This window comes from Siniperca chuatsi, linkage group LG23 (genome assembly GCF_020085105.1).
Source record: "Siniperca chuatsi isolate FFG_IHB_CAS linkage group LG23, ASM2008510v1, whole genome shotgun sequence".
Taxonomy (NCBI): Eukaryota; Metazoa; Chordata; class Actinopteri; order Centrarchiformes; family Sinipercidae; genus Siniperca; species Siniperca chuatsi.
In genome coordinates this window covers 17831659-17848696 of record NC_058064.1, presented here as the reverse complement: position 1 = coordinate 17848696, position 17038 = coordinate 17831659, and the positions used below count along the sequence as shown (strand labels likewise).

At 40.4% G+C, this 17038-nt stretch overlaps 2 protein-coding genes across 2 annotated transcripts in view; one reads left to right on the top strand and one right to left on the bottom strand.

Annotated features, from left to right (window-relative positions):
- The window catches only part of arid2 (AT rich interactive domain 2 (ARID, RFX-like)), a 38335-nt gene extending 21437 nt beyond the window's left edge, over positions 1-16898 (bottom strand). The window contains exons 1-5 of the mRNA XM_044185529.1: positions 16611-16898; positions 16284-16469; positions 16068-16161; positions 15060-15157; positions 4286-4419 (exon numbers count right to left, since the gene is read on the bottom strand). Of these exons, the coding sequence (XP_044041464.1) occupies positions 4286-4419; positions 15060-15157; positions 16068-16161; positions 16284-16375 (418 nt within the window). The 5' untranslated portion in view covers positions 16376-16469; positions 16611-16898. The remainder of the gene's footprint in view (positions 1-4285; positions 4420-15059; positions 15158-16067; positions 16162-16283; positions 16470-16610) is intronic.
- gas2l3 (growth arrest-specific 2 like 3) overlaps positions 14422-17038 on the top strand; it is a 41464-nt gene continuing 38847 nt past the window's right edge. The window contains exon 1 of the mRNA XM_044185533.1: positions 14422-14510. The gene's annotated coding sequence lies outside the window, so the exon portion shown is untranslated. The remainder of the gene's footprint in view (positions 14511-17038) is intronic.

Sequence of the window (17038 nt, the reverse complement as noted above, 5' to 3'; positions counted from 1 at the left end):
GCTGAATACCATTTTTACTTTAAATGACAAAAATCTGCACACACACACACACACACACACACACACACACACATTTTCCAACATGCTGCTCATAAATAATAAATAAGTTTAGCCAGGTAACAAATTTCAATAAATTTAAATACTATATAGAACAGGCCCTCCATAAATGTCTCAAAACGGGGAAAATACATACAGTACTGTTGTATTTAAAGCCAAGAAATTAAGCATTACAATACTGCCAACACAAGCAAAAGTAAACACAAATGACTTTAATGTATACAATGTAATGTCAGTGATGTGAAATATAAACCACTGTCTTGGCATTTGACCTTAAGACATTTGTCTCTGGAGGAGATACAGAGAAGAAATGAAGCAGGACAAGACAAACAACACTCAGACAACGTAGAGGAAGTCATCATTGCAACATGTGAATATGGCAATAGAGCTGCACAATAAGAGAAAAGTCTTCAGTTGCCCTAGTCTGTTGCCTCTGCACACCTTCAGCCAGTTTAACTGAGATTTATTTTTCCTTTAACTGAGTTTAAGCAAACCAAATGGGGCATTTAGCTGTTCAGTGAAAGCTGTCTTTAGTTCACATTAGTTTGATGAGCCGTGTCTTGTCTGACTGAGGAACATGAATGATCTCCAACTTCTAATTGTGTTTGTCTGACTAAGTCAACCTCCATGATGGGCTTTTTATAATTAAAAGACGTCCAATCCTTAATAGTGGAGATCCCTGTGTGAGGAAAGAATCATGACATGAATGTTATTCAGCAGCTCTAAATGACAGATGATCCAGTCTGTGACAGTTCAATCATTTTCAAGACCCAAGTTTCCTCCCAGCCTATGGTTTGATTTTCTGCTATCAATCATTTTGTGTGCATAGGTGTCATTTTTCCATACAGTGGATATTTCAATTTGGTGCAGGATCTTTGTAGACTGCTGCCTCTGGAAACCAATCATAAAGCAGAGAGGAGTCTTGCTGAGTGAATTTGATTTCCACGCTGAAAAGGTTTGCGCAGGCAAATGTAATTCAGCCGATATGCCATTATAGCAGCTCCATTCAAAACCTGCCTGTCTCTGCTCGTCCTCCAACACCTGCAGCGAGCCAGCACTGTACAGAGGTGCAGAGGACTGACGTACCATGCCATTTGACAGATATGGCTTTGTGAGCAGAGAGAATTAAAAGTTGTTGCAGGGCTAAAACCAAAACATGACAAGACAACAGGGCAGACCAAAGCTCAGTGAGAGATTTTCAGACCAACTGTCAAATAATTAACCATCACTGAGCCTGCCAAGCCAACATAGCACGACTTCAGCCTGGCTGTCCTAATACATTTAAATTCAGCATGGGGCACAGACAGAGTTCAGTTATGAAATGTCTGTAATAGAGCGAGACCAATAAAATCGGCCAGGCAGACACATCAGCCGATATTAGGTTGTTTCAGATATATTAGAGTATATGTCAGCAGATAAGTAACAAGAAAATGTAGTAGAGAAATGCCAAACTAGGTTTCAGCTAATTTAGAAACAGTGTCACCATCATAGTTTATCCACCTGAGAGCACTGACAAGTTGATTTGTAAACTGTAAAATGTCTTGCTCAGTATGTATCAAGATTGTTTTTACATAAACGCATAACAAACAATACAAAAATACTATTGGCCGATATATGGTTATTGAATTTTTTAAAACTCCTAAATAGCATAAATTTGAAAACGTGTATCTGGCCACCTGCTGAATGTAAATACAAAATTCACTCTACTTTTAGCTCCGTTTTTGGTCTCCAACTCCCGAGGGAAATAGCTGGCTCTTTAGATGCTAAATACTCCAATTAGAGCCACGACGTTTAGAGGATTAGTCTATCAACAGAAAATTTGTCATTTGTCATTTTTCAAGCAAAAATGCCAACATTCCCTCTTTCCAGCATCAAATGTGATGATTTGATGGTTCTCTTAGACATATGTAACAGTAAACTGAATCTCTTTGGATTTTGGATGGATTGTCTGTTTCACTAGAGCATTTTTCACTATTTTCTGACATTTTATAGACAAAACGATACAGACAGTCTTAACTCCAATATGTTCACCAGCTAGTCACTAACTTTGTTTGTCTGGTATTTGGTGCTGGGTAGGTCGTGTACAGTCTGTTCTCTAAAAACAGCTGCCTGTTGCTGCTGAAAACGACATGAGAGCGGTGAGAGTGAACCAAAACAGTAAAGTTGTGGGCCGGAAAACCAAAACAATGAGCTGAAAGATGCTACAAAGCTCCGTAAAACTGCGTAGAGCTGCAGACTCAGGTGATAACTCTGTTGGTTTGTCACTACGAGCGACCCCTTTCACATACAAGTTGTCATTTGATCTATTGTTAATAGAAAAATATTGACTATCGCAATTCACCTGGGCATGTTTGCAAAAAAAGTCTGCTCCAGCACTATAATCAAAGTAGTATCACTCAAAACTAAAACTTACTATAACAAGCTTTCAAAAGTACAATTGCAAAGTCACTGTTGGGGGGAAATCACTGTGTTCTTTAATGTCTAACTCTTCTGGGTAGTGGATGAGAAAAAGTGACAAGCCACAGATAAAGTTCACGACTGTTTGTCATGTGTCTTTTCCCACCCTGCTCATGTTTTGGAGTCAATTAGCTCAGCATGCAGAGGACTGAGGCGAAAAGAGCCTTAACTAAAAAGAGAGGGAGGCTCTAATCTAAACTGAAGTGGAGGGAAAACCAACAAGTGCTTCCTCCTTCCCTTCATCAATAACTGCTGTCAGGACAGTCAATTACCTCCGAGAGAGGCTCAGCAGTCTACACTACAACACAGTGAGGCTAACGGACAGTTCGCATTCACTGTGTGTGTAAGCGGGGTTGGACAATGCAGGCAAGAGGTTGGCCTTGGTGAGTTGCACAAAAACATTTAGTTTAAAATATGATGTCGGCGCTCAAAGGCTGTTCTTTCATCATGAAAGCAGCAACATGCTTGAGTTTAAAAAAATATTTGTCAATGCTTAGGTGTGCGTAGGCAACTTCCAAGAGATGAAGGGCACCAACAATTACTGCAAACGCATGCTTCATAGCCTTGGTTCAAAGCAGAGCTTTGCAAGGTGAAAAGATGATTAAATGAGTCACTGAAATGAAAATAAAAAAGTGATAAATGTGAAGAACAGTAAGCAAGCACCTCTAAACCTCACTGATTAACACATAACATTTTGAAAGTTGAATCCGTACAAAAACCTAAAGTGGTAAAACGACAATTAAACATTTTACGGGAGGTTATGTGCCAGACTATTTCTTGGCCAGGACCAGTAACTTCCTGGAGTCTCCACTAGTTGCCTAGCAACTGCCCCCAGCCAAGAAATAGTCCAGCACATAACCCCCTCATAAAATGGCATATTGTTTTTTTACACTTCAGTTTTTGTAGAGATAAAACACACAAAATATAATTAGTTATTAGCGACCTTTTGAGGTGCTGGTAGGAGGATTATTTTTAGCCAGGCTAGCGCTTTCCCTGTTTCCAGTCTTTGTGCTAAACTAAGAGACTGCTGATTCCAGCTTCATATTTAGCGTACAAAACATGAGTATGGTATCAATCTTCTCATCTAACCCTTAACAAGAAAGTGAATAAGTGCATTTCCCCAAATGTCGAACTATTCTTTTAAAAATCCCTGCTTTTTCCACACACTAGTTCAGGCACCAGTTCACATCAAACAACAAAACGCAGCCTGCTTGATTACAGCACATGAAAACCTTTATCAACACACCACAGTGGATTTCCAAACAGTTAAAATGAAGTGTTTGATAAAAGGAAACAATTTAGCTTGTAACAGTATTAGAGACTTTATGAAAAAATGTCATCAAAATGTGCAAATCAACATATTTCCTTCATGATATTCTTGTGAAATAAATTCAACCCACTAGAAAATCCTTGAAACAACTATTGTCGAAGCACATTTCTATGCATATGCTTGACCTGTGGGCTGACCAGTTTCCCATGTATCTCACACACAGCGCTGATGAAGTGATGCTTTGCTGTAATCATATCTGAGTGTGTTTGAGATGGCCAACAGGCAAATAGAAAGAGACAGAGAGACGGGATGAACTTCAGAGAAAAAACGAGAAACTGAGTGAGACAGAAAATAAGAAAGTATGCAAATAGAAACTGAATCCATGAACCTGATACAGACATGACTGAGCCAGAGACAAAGACTGAACTTGTGACCGCAGAAAGAGCAAGAAAGAATAAGAAAGCTTCTGAATACTAAGTATGGTGTACACACAAAGCCTACCTGATACAATGTGTTGCTGGTAGTTATAAGAGCTGGGAATTGCACCGATTGGAAGAGAGGCTTTGGGATTCCCCGGCTGCGCTTCTTCATCATCCTCGCCGAAGTGGTGGACTTTCTCATACTTCTCCAAGTATCTGCAGAGGAAGAAAAAAAAATAATAAAATACTGACAATGAGCCAAGACCTGCTTGGTGTGAATTTGTACTCTACTTTCTTTTAAAGACTTGAGTGACTTCAGATTTGTTTGTTTTTAATTATGCAGAGACATTTTCCTGTGAGCGCAGAAGCCTTAAAGTTGATGCAGCATTCTCTCTCTCTATGATACTGAGAGTACAAACTCATAACTAGCCACTGACAATCTCAGTGTATTTTGAAATTTAAGTGGGAACAGCTTCTATCAACTAAAGACTATGAATCAGGACTAACAAATGTCCCCCATTACAGGGAAACTGTTTACTCTCTGATACACTCTACTGTATCCTTCTCTAGTTTAGCACAACATGAAACATAAAAATATCAAAGTACTGCAGGTTGGTTATAAATAAATGATAAATGTAATGTCACTCACTCCTAAAAAAGGTAGGAGTGAGTGATATTACATAAAAACAGTGTATCAAATCTTGATAACCCAGAGAATACAGGTGAATACAGGTTTGACAGACAATTTTCATTCTTGGTTTTGTCTCTTAGCTAAGTCAGGGTGCTGCAGTCATGTTTTCTAGCATAATCTTTAAATAAAGGTTCTATAAATTCACTTGACATAGCTGAATCTTCTTTAAGGAAATTCTTAAAGAAAACAATTGCCTCAATTATAAAAGAGATAAAATGATTCTCTTGAAAATTCAGCATCAATATGCAAAACTCCTTAATTTTAATATTGAAACTTAGCAAGAATAAAACGTATTCACATTAAGAAAGAGTAGCTACAATGTTAAAGATAGAGAGAACATATAATATTAGACAAATTGTTTAATTCTGTTTGTTTAAAATGGAACTAATTGGACTGTAAAAGGTAAATAATATACCATAATGAAAAATGTGCCATATGGAATGTTAAGGTAACATGAAGGGAGTTCAACATGTTTTTGACAAACTCTGTACCCCTTTCCTCTAATTTAAAAGTTACAGTATGGATGGAAACATTTATGATTTTACAAAGCTGGACAAAAGCTTGTACCCAAGTTGTGTCACATGTAAAGAACTGTACATGTTTCACGCAGGTTTGGAGGGAAAACAAGCTGTTGTTTATACCAAACAGATTAAGTGTCACAGCTTTCAGATATTTCTAAAAGAGTGAAATGAATCACCCTCTCTATAGCAAGTTCCATCACAAAGGCTCTACACCCGTTCATATTGTCAAGGAGACTATTTGCTGAAATAGCAAAACCCACGCTCACGCAATTAAAACATGACAACGGGGGATGTGAAACATCTGAAAATGTCCTCAAAAATTATCTGCCATAACAAAAACAACAGTGTAAATTTCACTACACTGATTAGAAGTGGTCCCTACTGTGTCTATTTCACTGTATAGATAAAGATTATTCTTTACAGCAACATATTTCAGAGGATGAGTTGTCCAAAAACTTTAAAAATGAATCAAAAAATATCTGGCTGCAACACCAACAGCTGTGAGCCAACATCAAGCAAACAATTCATCTTTTAACTGTAATCATTCTCCATTCTCACGTTCCTGCGAAGTCTGCACTCAACTTGGGGAAAAAAAAATATTCTCCATGAGCATGCAACTACCAATTCAGGCGCTCTTGGATTTGATAAACATCTCATAATAATGCGGAGAAATCTGCCAGACAAACAAAAACACATACACGCGTGCAGCAAAATACCTCAGCAGTGAAATTGTGGTGAACCCTGCCTGTGTGGCAGTGAGTCACCGAGCGAGCGAGCGAGCGAGCGGCTGTTTCTGAATGAGGCCCCGCTTGTTCATCGTGGCCAAGGTAATCCCCCGTCCGCTGGCTGCCGGGTGACACGCTGGACTATAAATACACTCAGCATTCATTTGTAGAGAGAGAGAGAGAGAGTGGGGAGGGCGAGAGATAGGCCCCAGTCCCGAGTACAGCATCATCAACCGCTGTCTGGGCACAAGCAAGAAAAAGGCTGTGGGTAAAGACAGGTGGGGCCATGGGCCGGGGGGGTTGACTGCAGCTGCACATGTCTCCACTTCCCCTTTTTCCATACATGCATGATGAGGGGATCATCAATCCCCTGCCGCTTGAGTAGCATGTGACTACCAACCGACAGAAACCAACGGCCTTTCATCATTTTACTACAACCGTTTTAGGGAAATGTGTGCATTATCACTGCTAATACTGAGGTATGTTTTCCCTCCAAAATAATACAAGTGCAAAGGGTGGGAAACTGACATGGCATGAAAAGTGATGAATAGACGGAGATGCAGACAGCCACTGTCATTAGTATTGTGTTATTTACGGTCATCTGGATCACACCAGTGCAGATACTCCTGGTTTCCATTACTCTCAGCTGCCTGGCTGCCCAAATGCCCTCTGTGTGTCGGTGTGTGGGAGTTGATTGCCCCCTACTGGACATGGACGCAGACATGCAAAACACACCCACTGCCAATTTCTGAACAGAAATGTTTGCTGGGATTTAATGGAGCCGGCTGTCCAACACAGGCTGAGCGTGGTTTGCTTTGTCAATAATCACGGGACCGTTTACTGATGGCAGAGCCAATTGAGAAGATACTGTTAAAGTTGGATCATTTACAGAACAGACCATTTGTTGCACGAAGCAAACTTAAAAGTCACAATAGAGCATAGTATAAAGCAAGTAAGTTGACAGCATTCATATCAAACACATGGCTCATGAATCCTGAGTGACTAAAACAATGAAAACAGAATAACCTCAATTACTTACATTGTGCGTACTACGTGCTCTAATGGAATTCCTGTGACTCATGTAAGTGCAAAGGAAGAGATTTTCACCTACATAGTATGTGGTCAATACATGTATGCACATGGAAAGGTCAGCACAAAAAATAAGCTATACTAATACAACTCAATCTTTTTAATGACTGCAGGCGTTTCCATTTCATTTATCAGCCTGGTCAATCTCAATGGCACGGTATCTCAGTGGTTAGCAGCATTTCCTGGGTTCAAACTAGGCTTTTTGCAGTGGAAGAATTTTCACACTAGTGCACGTTTCAAGTTGCAGAACACCACTAACATAGGTGATCCTTGTCAAGGAAAAGATGCTTTAGTTAGACATTGTATGATTGCTTTTCAGTGTGATAGTGCACCACCTCTTTGGAAATACACTTGATGATCACTCAAGTGCATTCTACCTTGGACTGTCCATTTTATATTATGTAATTCTGGAAAATGTCCAGCCTTAGCTGTAAGCCTAAATGAATCCACTGGGTTAGGGCTATGCGATGTTTCACATTCACTATTAATTTTCATGGATATAGACATTTTACACATCATGCAAAAACTAAAATTCACATTGGGTTATCTAAAAAAATCTATTAAAATTGTGAATTGTCGCCAAGCTATGAAAAAAAATTATATACATTTGTTTTCAGGGGTTTTTTGTTGTTGTTTTGCCCACATCATAATATTGTTGAATGGCATTGGGACAGTGTGGAGAAAATGACATCACCTGTGACAGCGCTCACCACAATAAACCTGACTAGGTGTATACTAGCTCCTCATACACACAGGTTTCTTCTTTCACCAAAATGTTAACAGACGTCTCTCCTTTTACTTGGGAAGGACGAGATGCAGAGAACAAACTCCAGATATATGTAAAATGTGATTCTACTTCTACTGAAGAGCTGCAGCCTACATAACAATCAGACTAAATATTTTAATCATATACATCTAGTGAAATGGTTAAGCTGGATTCTAGGTCCACTGTCAAGTACAAGGCAGAACTGTCTATCTGCTAGTTAGCACGGAGACTGAGAGAAGGAGATTAGGCTATCAGTGGTGGCCAACACTGCTGGAGGGCAGGTCAAATTACAGACAGGCTAAAAACACAAAGTCTCAAGAGCCGTCAGATGTTATCTGTGATAGCAAGTTTGCTCTACCACTCTTGCTTTGTTAAAAGTCTCTTATTATGCTGTATAAGAAGGGAGAAACAGACACACACTAGCCTCGTCTTTATCCATAACCGGTCGTCATCTGAGCATCTCTAAAGTCTGAGCAGCAGCTCGGATGAGGCAGGGGAATACAAACACGGCTAATGCAAGCCAGATCAAAGGCCACTTCATCCAGATGTTTCAGATGAGCAGAAGAGTCTATCGACATACACAGGAAGCAGAGTAGGACCAACAAGCATGATGGTACCCAGAATAATTTCACAACCAGGTGTGAAAATTAACACCCGCCAAGCAGAAAAGGGTAGTGAAATGTGTCTGCGGTGTAAGGCTGGGCGATAGTTCAGGGATTTCTTTTTCAGCAGAAACAGTGATATCATATGTTGTCTTTTTCTTAATTAAATGACAAAATCAGGCGTGAATTGCTGTAAGTATGTTATCTGAAAAGTAAGACTTTTGACATTGAACTCAACATTAACCACACAGTTTGGCACTATTAACCTCAAGTACTACTTTAGCACATAAATAGATAAGTAGATACGTTAATAGATGCAGTGGCATCCAAATCATTTTCACTGCCTGTAATACATTTTCAGTGATTGCCTTCTCCAAACATATGTCTCTATACAAGGGTCGAGGGTTTCCATTGTGTTCTCCACACAAGTCTTGGCATTTGAATTTCTGTTTCTCTACAGCCTCAATAGTTAACTGAAAAGGTTTCTCAGTCTTTGGTTCCCATGTGGAAGCCCACATGGCATTGTTTGATATGCAGACAGGGTCAAAAGAGATGTTTAAGATTGAAATGATTATATTTATTTGACCTTTTTTCCATTAAAAAATGAATTCAGTAAGTTTGAAATACTATTAATTATAATCCACTTGCAGCTGGCTGGAAAATAGAGGGGAAAGTATGTCATGCTCAAATTCACATGACAACTAAAATACTGTCTAATTGCTGGGGTCGTGAGAATTTTGGGCCCTAAAAGTGCGGTCACAAGCTCGTAACGGTTGAGAAACACATGGGCAACTAGTCTGGCATTAGCAGCGATTAGGATTAATATTAAAACATGAAACATTCAAACATCGACTGAAATGAGTAAACCTGTGAATCTGATTCCACCTGCTTCTCTAAACTGCAAACAGATGAAAGTGTGGTGTAATTATGTTGCTGTACAGGAAGCAGCATGTTCAACTCTGAAAAAGAGATTACTTGGTGGTGGTTGATTCAGCAGAAAGAGGTATAGTCAAGAGGTGGTTTCTTTTTCTATAATCACTGTGGACAGTAAAAACGGTCGTTGGCAGCAGAGCTACAGTAAAAGCCTAACTTCATGATATAACATGGGTCAAAAGGTGAAATCTGATTTTTCCTTTACTATTGCAACCAAACACTGATGAATCAAAATACCTTCAATAGATTACTGCTACAGGTCCTCATAAAATCAAGGTTTGATTTAAAAATCAATGCCCACTGGATGAATATTATTCCGCTATTATTCCTCAAAACAATGCCACATTATGACAGGAAAATTCTCCCCATTTAAATTGTTAAATGAGGCCAAAAACTAAGCTTCTTCTTTTACACATTTCCAACTATGTGTACAAACTAGGGCCGGACGATATATTGAATATATTCGAATATTAATTAATCAATCAATCATCTGATCGCTCTGATTACTCTACCTGCGGTTCCAGCTCCGCAGCTCCAAAATGTATTTGGGAGACCTCTGGTTTTAGGCTATTTTAACTGACTTTAGCCTGATTCGAAGCTGCTAAGTAGCTAGCTGTTCACAGTCTGGAGCAACTCTGCCGTGAAGAGTACAAGACGACGTCGTAGCATCGTTACATAAATAGGGACTTCATTTAATTTCTGTGGCAGTAAACACGACAAACAGCCGTCCAGTATCTATTATACTGCAACCTCATCTACACACTTTATGGCTGACTAAAGTAACGTAAGTGAAAGGCTCACTTTCACAAGGCTTCACCTTCCTTAAAAGGGGAAGGCTCTGCCACAGACTATGGGTGGAAGAAGTATTCAGGTCCATTACTTAAGGAAAAGTATTAATACCAACTCCATGGGGAAAATCCTCCACTACAAGTAAAAGTTCTGCAAGTACTCAGTGCGCAGTTAAAAGGTCCCTGTCAGTGTTTTACTATTATATCTGATGTTTCTGGATTAATATTACTGCTGCATTAATGCGTATGTTGCATTTTACTGCTGCAGATGTTTAAGGGTGAGCTCATTTTAACTACTTTATATACGGTTGGGTAGTTTCATCTACAGCAGTGCATCATTCACCAAGATCATCATATGTTTACACTACTTGAAAATTTACAGTATGTCATTTTAGAGAAAATGTGTATATAGAGATATATATTGTATATCGCGGCATAGCAGGGCTCAACACCAACTACAGAATTTGAATCATAAGTGTTATCAGTTAACGTGTCGACCCCCAATTCTTGGTATACAAAATACCAGCATTCGTTTGTGATGTTGAAACTTTTCACCCCACAGTCAAACACCTTTATTTGCTTCGCCATTGTCTCTAAAACAGATGCGTGTGTGCATGCGAGTAAAGTCACCAACACACGTGCAGAATTGTCTGGTTCCGGTTCCAACTGTAACAGCAATATTTCACTAAAGCAACAAATATTAAAAATGTATTCATTTTGGGGTGCATGTTTTGCTGTTTGTTCATATTTTTTATATGTTAAAAAGTGGTTGCTACTAGGGATGGGAATTGATAGACTTTATCGATGCCAATGCCATTATCACTTCTGCTTATCAATCTAATTCTTTATCGATTCCCTTAATTTTCTGTGTGGGAAAAAAAGTAGGCCTACACTGCTTTTCAGCATCAGTGCAACTGTTTTATTATCTCTGAGCATGAACATAGTGTAGAATAAGAGTACAGTGTTTCCCTCCCCTAGATTTGAATTTCAGCATTACATCACGTAAAGAGCCGTCAACTCAAGTAATGTTTACTTCACCTGTCTCCCCTCCGCTCCGTCTGTGTGCTCAGCCCCGCCCTCGATGAAACACAGGGAGCAGACAGCGGAGAGAAACTAGCGTGACATCGCTAAAAGGAATTAGTTCAGAGGCACACAATTCTGATTTACTGGACAATTTAGTAATTCTGAACTGGAACCGGTTCTCGATTCCCATCCCTAGTTGCCACCGATGGCAACCAAAGGCCAAGAATTGGTTGCCAATTTCTCAAAATGCTTGCCAATGGCAACCTGGCAACCGTTAACTGTCGAGCACTGCATAGCCTAAAAATAGAGATATTATTTATAAGCCATATCGCACAGCCCTAGTACAAACCTCATCAAGGAAATAGATCGAATACCTTTGAGCTAACACAGAGCTCCTAGATGTCAGTGCCTCCTGGGCCTTATTTCCTCCCAATGGGGATGCAGTGGAGAGGGCAAACAAAGGTTGAACCAGGGTATCTGTCACCTGATTTGGCTTCTGTGTTCAGTGTGCTGCAGTTTGGAAAAGAAGTCCAAGACTGTAGCAACACCAGAAGCCTTTATTTCAAAACACCTTTGATTCACTCTCAAATTACGGTGACAAACCTAGACAAACGGGATGGTGTTTACTGAAAAAATAAAAAATAAAAATAAATAAATAAATCAGGAATCCGTTGCCCCACAAGGGATCAGAGCTTAGTGCAAACCACTCCCAAATCATATGAAACTACTAATGGAAGAGGAAAACCATGGAGATGTGAAATGTTATTGACTGAGTGAGAATCATCCAAATCAGTGTAGCCACAGGAAAACTGGAAGCAGCAGTTAGTAATTCTAACCCAATCCACTGAAACAAAGTGCAAAGTACACAGATCTAGAACATAAATTTATGTCAAATTATGGAAATGTAAAACAGAAAAAGAAAACAAAAAAGGAAAAGAATTTGAGTGCTATTCTATATTGTAATACTGTTCAATAACTTTCAAAACCCCTTAAATCTTCAAACTTTGAAGCATTTTCATGGCCTGTGGAAGCTCTGGCCAAAGCATTTTTGCCATGTTCATTATTTTATTTAACACTTGCCCTTTATATCACCGGTTCTGTTTGGCAACATCTTACTGTATGTCTCACTGATCAATAATTCTCTCACTCTCACGCCTGAACACTTCATTTAAATTTATATATTTTTCTTCAATCAAAAACAGAGCTGCGTTTCAACGATGCCCTTAGTGTGTCAGTGTGATTTGATGCCAACGCTTTGATCCAGAGTGTGAATCCTTCCTCCCCCAAAGTTGAAATGAAATCAGCGCCATTGGTGGGACTGATGTCAAAGCAGTGCTTCAACAAGTTGAAAACGAGCTGGAAAAATGTTTCTGGCAAGCATCGTTCACTTATTACCGAGTGACATTCAGATATCAAATAGACGGCAGCAGGAGCTGGCACTGAACTTCAGTGCTGCTTATTACTCTGCTCTGAGTGGGAAGTGCTGACCAGAGGGAGCCACATCATGATCATCCTATTCATTCAGACTGGAAAACTTAGTCAACAGATAGACCGCCCTGTAGCAGAAAAGTCAAAAGGTTGATCCCCGCAGTGACAGGGTATCCTTCGGTCCTTCCTGCTAACTCATTTTAAAAATCACTCAGTTAAAAACAAAGCATCAGGAATCGGCACCGAGTTGTCAACTTGAAGCTGAGCTTGTTAAAAGGCCACCAAAAACTGAGCCAAATTACTATCTCATTAAATGTCACTTGATACTGCTTTCAAGATATCTAATCATCACCAAACACATCACAAAACACACATCTATAAATTATTAGTTCTCAGTACATTCACGACAAAGTCTTAAAAATGCACACACAGCTTATAAATGCCCGGGCAGCCAGTGATTGCAGATGGTCATTCAACTGGATAATCAAGATTACCACCTGATATTAGCAAACATCCACCCAGCTTAAGTGTCCTTGAGCGAGACACTGAATCTGAACCAGCTCCAGTGAGCAGATATCCATTTTGTAACCGGCTATGTCCTCTGACCTTCCCGGATGAGAGCAAAATGAACATTTCTCCCCACTGTGATTACATTATTAGCCCACTTTTGCCTGAAAAAAACTGGAGGGGAAAAAAATGCAGCCAGTTGAGGCAAGACATGTCTAGCTGCCTGCTGCCTCTGACATTCACTACACTGAACTGCTTTAGATAAACTTTATAAAAGTAGCTCCAACGGCTGTCGAGACACAAGTGAGATAGTCAGCATGTCGGTTGACTCAGCTGTCAGGCCCCCTTTGCTCATGCACCCTCCAAAAATATTTTTACAGGTAATCTGAGTAACACAGGTGAAAATTTCAGGGTAAAAAAAAAAAAAAAGATTATTCTTAAACAAAAGTCATGATCTTAATGGCTCAATATAATTTTACGCATCATTTTGTAATCTGAATAAGGTATCCGACTACTGGTATGTATAAACCACTCTCGGACATAAAATAATCTCAACAAATCAGATCAGCAGAAGACTTTCGGTGACAGGTACTTCAGACACACTCAAAACTAAGCCTGTTAGACAAAGACAAAAACAGATTTCTGAATGTTAGCGTTTTACTTAGCCTTTGAGTGTAAGTTCCCACATAAATCAGATCACAGAAAGTCAAGACCTTTGCACTATAGCTACTTCCACTCAAAGAACAGACACAGACGCAAACTTATCAGCCACTTGAGCTTCTGAGCAGAACATTACACCAAATTACATAATCACCTGCTTCAGAAAAAATGCTTTATTCAGTATTCGGTCATTCACACCAAATATGAAGCTGGTTACTAGTGGTTGTGGTACTCAGAAAAACCTAGACTAACTTAAGCAGCACTGCAAGCCTACTTGTGCCTGAGGTATTTCTCCCCTGCAGCCAAAGCTGATGGTTAACTGAACTTTTGAGGAGCTACAAGTCTCATCAGCTGTGCACAGTTAGTAATCAAATTGAGTGCTACACTTCCAACTTGCAACAGCTTGCATCAAAACTTGGTAAAAATCCACAGATAATTAGCCGCTACTTATGATATCAACCAGTGACCTGCAGTTGCCCGTAAAATATCCATGTGAGGCTACAAGCGGTTCTCAGCTACAGAGGTGTAATCCCCTGCAAGCAGGTGCTAGTGATGGGAACAATCGTTGCATGAGGTACGTGGAGAAGAAAAGCCAGCTGTTGGGGAGAGCTGCATTTACACCAAACTCCCATCACTGGCAGCTGACTGTGTTAAAGAGTTGGATGCTGATTGCAATACAAGTTACTGCACCCAGAGCGGCTACATCCTTATTGCTATATCAAAACCAAATGCCCTGTGGCTACAACATTTTCAGAAGAGAATAATCATCATTAGTTTATGGTTTAGCGCCATTACAGACAAAATGCTCCTTCAATGTGTTCCCAAAAACTATGTTCCAGACATAACAAAATACAGAAGACGCATACTGCCTTTTCTTTTATAAAAGACAGACCAGGGTGTTCTTTTCTTATGTGGAAGAGGCAAGGGAGTTCATACCTACCTACCATGCCATGGAAAATGTACACAGTATAGACCTTGCTTTGCCTGTCACAATACTGTACTGGTGCTGCTTCCTAGAAGAGGAGCGCATAGAGGCTAGATCCTGCTGACTGCATCTTAACATTTGTAAACACTTCCCACATGCTACCTGAGAGGAGGAGAGCTGCGTGGCCATGCTACTTACCGAAGGTAGTACTGTTTTAAAGCAAATGCAGCGTTGGAACAACTCCTTGGAAAGTTAAACTCTTCTCCAAGTTCAATCCATTGGTTTTTGTCAGAGACCTGAAAGGAGGAAATGAGTTCGTTAGGAGATAAAACACTGACAACAAAAAAAAGAGCGGTTACACTTCAACCATCTGGTCTGCTACAGGTTCCCCCAATGAGGCAATATCACAATCACTAATCAATAACTTTCTCAAACTGCTCAAAATATCTAATACTGAAATGGCCTGGCAGAACATTTAGTAAAACAGCATTTAATTAGCTACTAATAACATATTTGTTATCCAAACACATTTGCATTTGACACACCAGTAATATTGAGTACAACTGCCTGACTCCCTTCAGAATACTATCGTTACTGTTGAGGCTAGTTAGCACTATAGCTAACAAGCTAACTTGACTTTTCCATTTTGGCGTTAAAACCTAACGAGGCTAAACTCCAACAAACTGTCTCAATCTAAAAACAATGTTTTAGCTTGCGGCGACCCGTTTGGTTTTGGAGTAGGTTTTGGTACCGTTTACTGTATTCACTACATGGGCCTGTGAGGCCTACATTTTGTGATCAGCCATGAAGCCGAAGAAAGATGGCTATGGCGAGAAAGAAAAACCAAGCTTCCCCTGGTGAAAACTACCGGTAAAAGCCCGGGCGAAACGCTATGTCCTAAGCGGTGTTTCCCGAGGCCGGGCTCCGTGCCGATAATCGATGTTAAACGTGCCCGCTAATTTTGAGTCGCTCCAACTGCACTCTGACTCCGAGCGGTTGGACTCTCAATTCAAACCACACAACAACACAAGCCACCACATTGCATAGAGATACATGGCAAACTAGCACAAGGCCAACACCGACCCACTAACGTTTTTCTAGAGTGTTACACTTGTCCCGGGGTACCCACACGGAGTTGTAGAGTGGTCCACCGAGGAGTCCACAGACAGCAGAGTGTGGAGAAATCCACTTTTAGTTCCCACTCACCTTAGCAAATCCACCTAAAGCGACGACTCTGATATAGAGAGCATTCAGATCCAGCTCTTTCCCACCCACGAAAGGAATCTTCTTGAACGGCGATCTGAGGGGATAACACAAGAAATAAAGCCACATATGTTTAAAAAACTGTTTTGGTTAACTCGCAGTCACATGCAATAAAGATTTAAAGTTACATTTCTTGGGAATAAAGACGCCCAATCTCACCCTCTGCTTTGGTGAAATTGCCGCAGCTCGTCCAGGAAAGCCTGTCCTTTCCTTCGCTGATCTAGTAGATTTTTCCCCGTCGAATTTGCCATTGTTTTTGCATGCAAAAACGGTTAAACCCCACTTCAGTCGCTTCTTAAGACACCAAGGATCCCATACTCCGCCGGCGCTCAGTCATTCGCGAAGCTGAGTGTTTAAAAAGTTAAAGAAATAGCTGATAGCAAGAAGAGCGGCAGCTCGCTAATAAAGACTGATGCACACAGAAAGCAAGCCCGATTCAATCCCGGACTAAGTTCCAACGAACAGTCAGAAATACGACCGATTTACCGGCAGATTAGAAACGCCATGGCAGAATGTGTTGAATAAATGCTTTTGGTCGCGGTTGTATCCGTTTGGAGTGGTTTGACAGTGTGTTACGGACGCAGCTCCGAGGCTATCGCACACACTGTAGAGCGGCAGAGGGATCCAGTTCTCAGACAAAAAGATGTGAAGGCCGCGGAGCCCGGCCTGCCATGCGTGCAGCGCCCTCTGCGGCCACAGGCGGGACTGCACCGTCCAGAGCAGAGCGGGTGCTGGAACAATAGAGACTGTTTTCTTTTTTAGGGACCGTCTGACAACTTGTCTCTGTTTGGAAAACGGGTCAGGAGGTACTAGGAAATGTCCCGTGGGGGGAGGGGATAACACTAATTAACATAGCTCCCTTTTTATCCCAACCAGGCGTGTAATGGTGGGCAACCCTACATTTTATTGGTAAA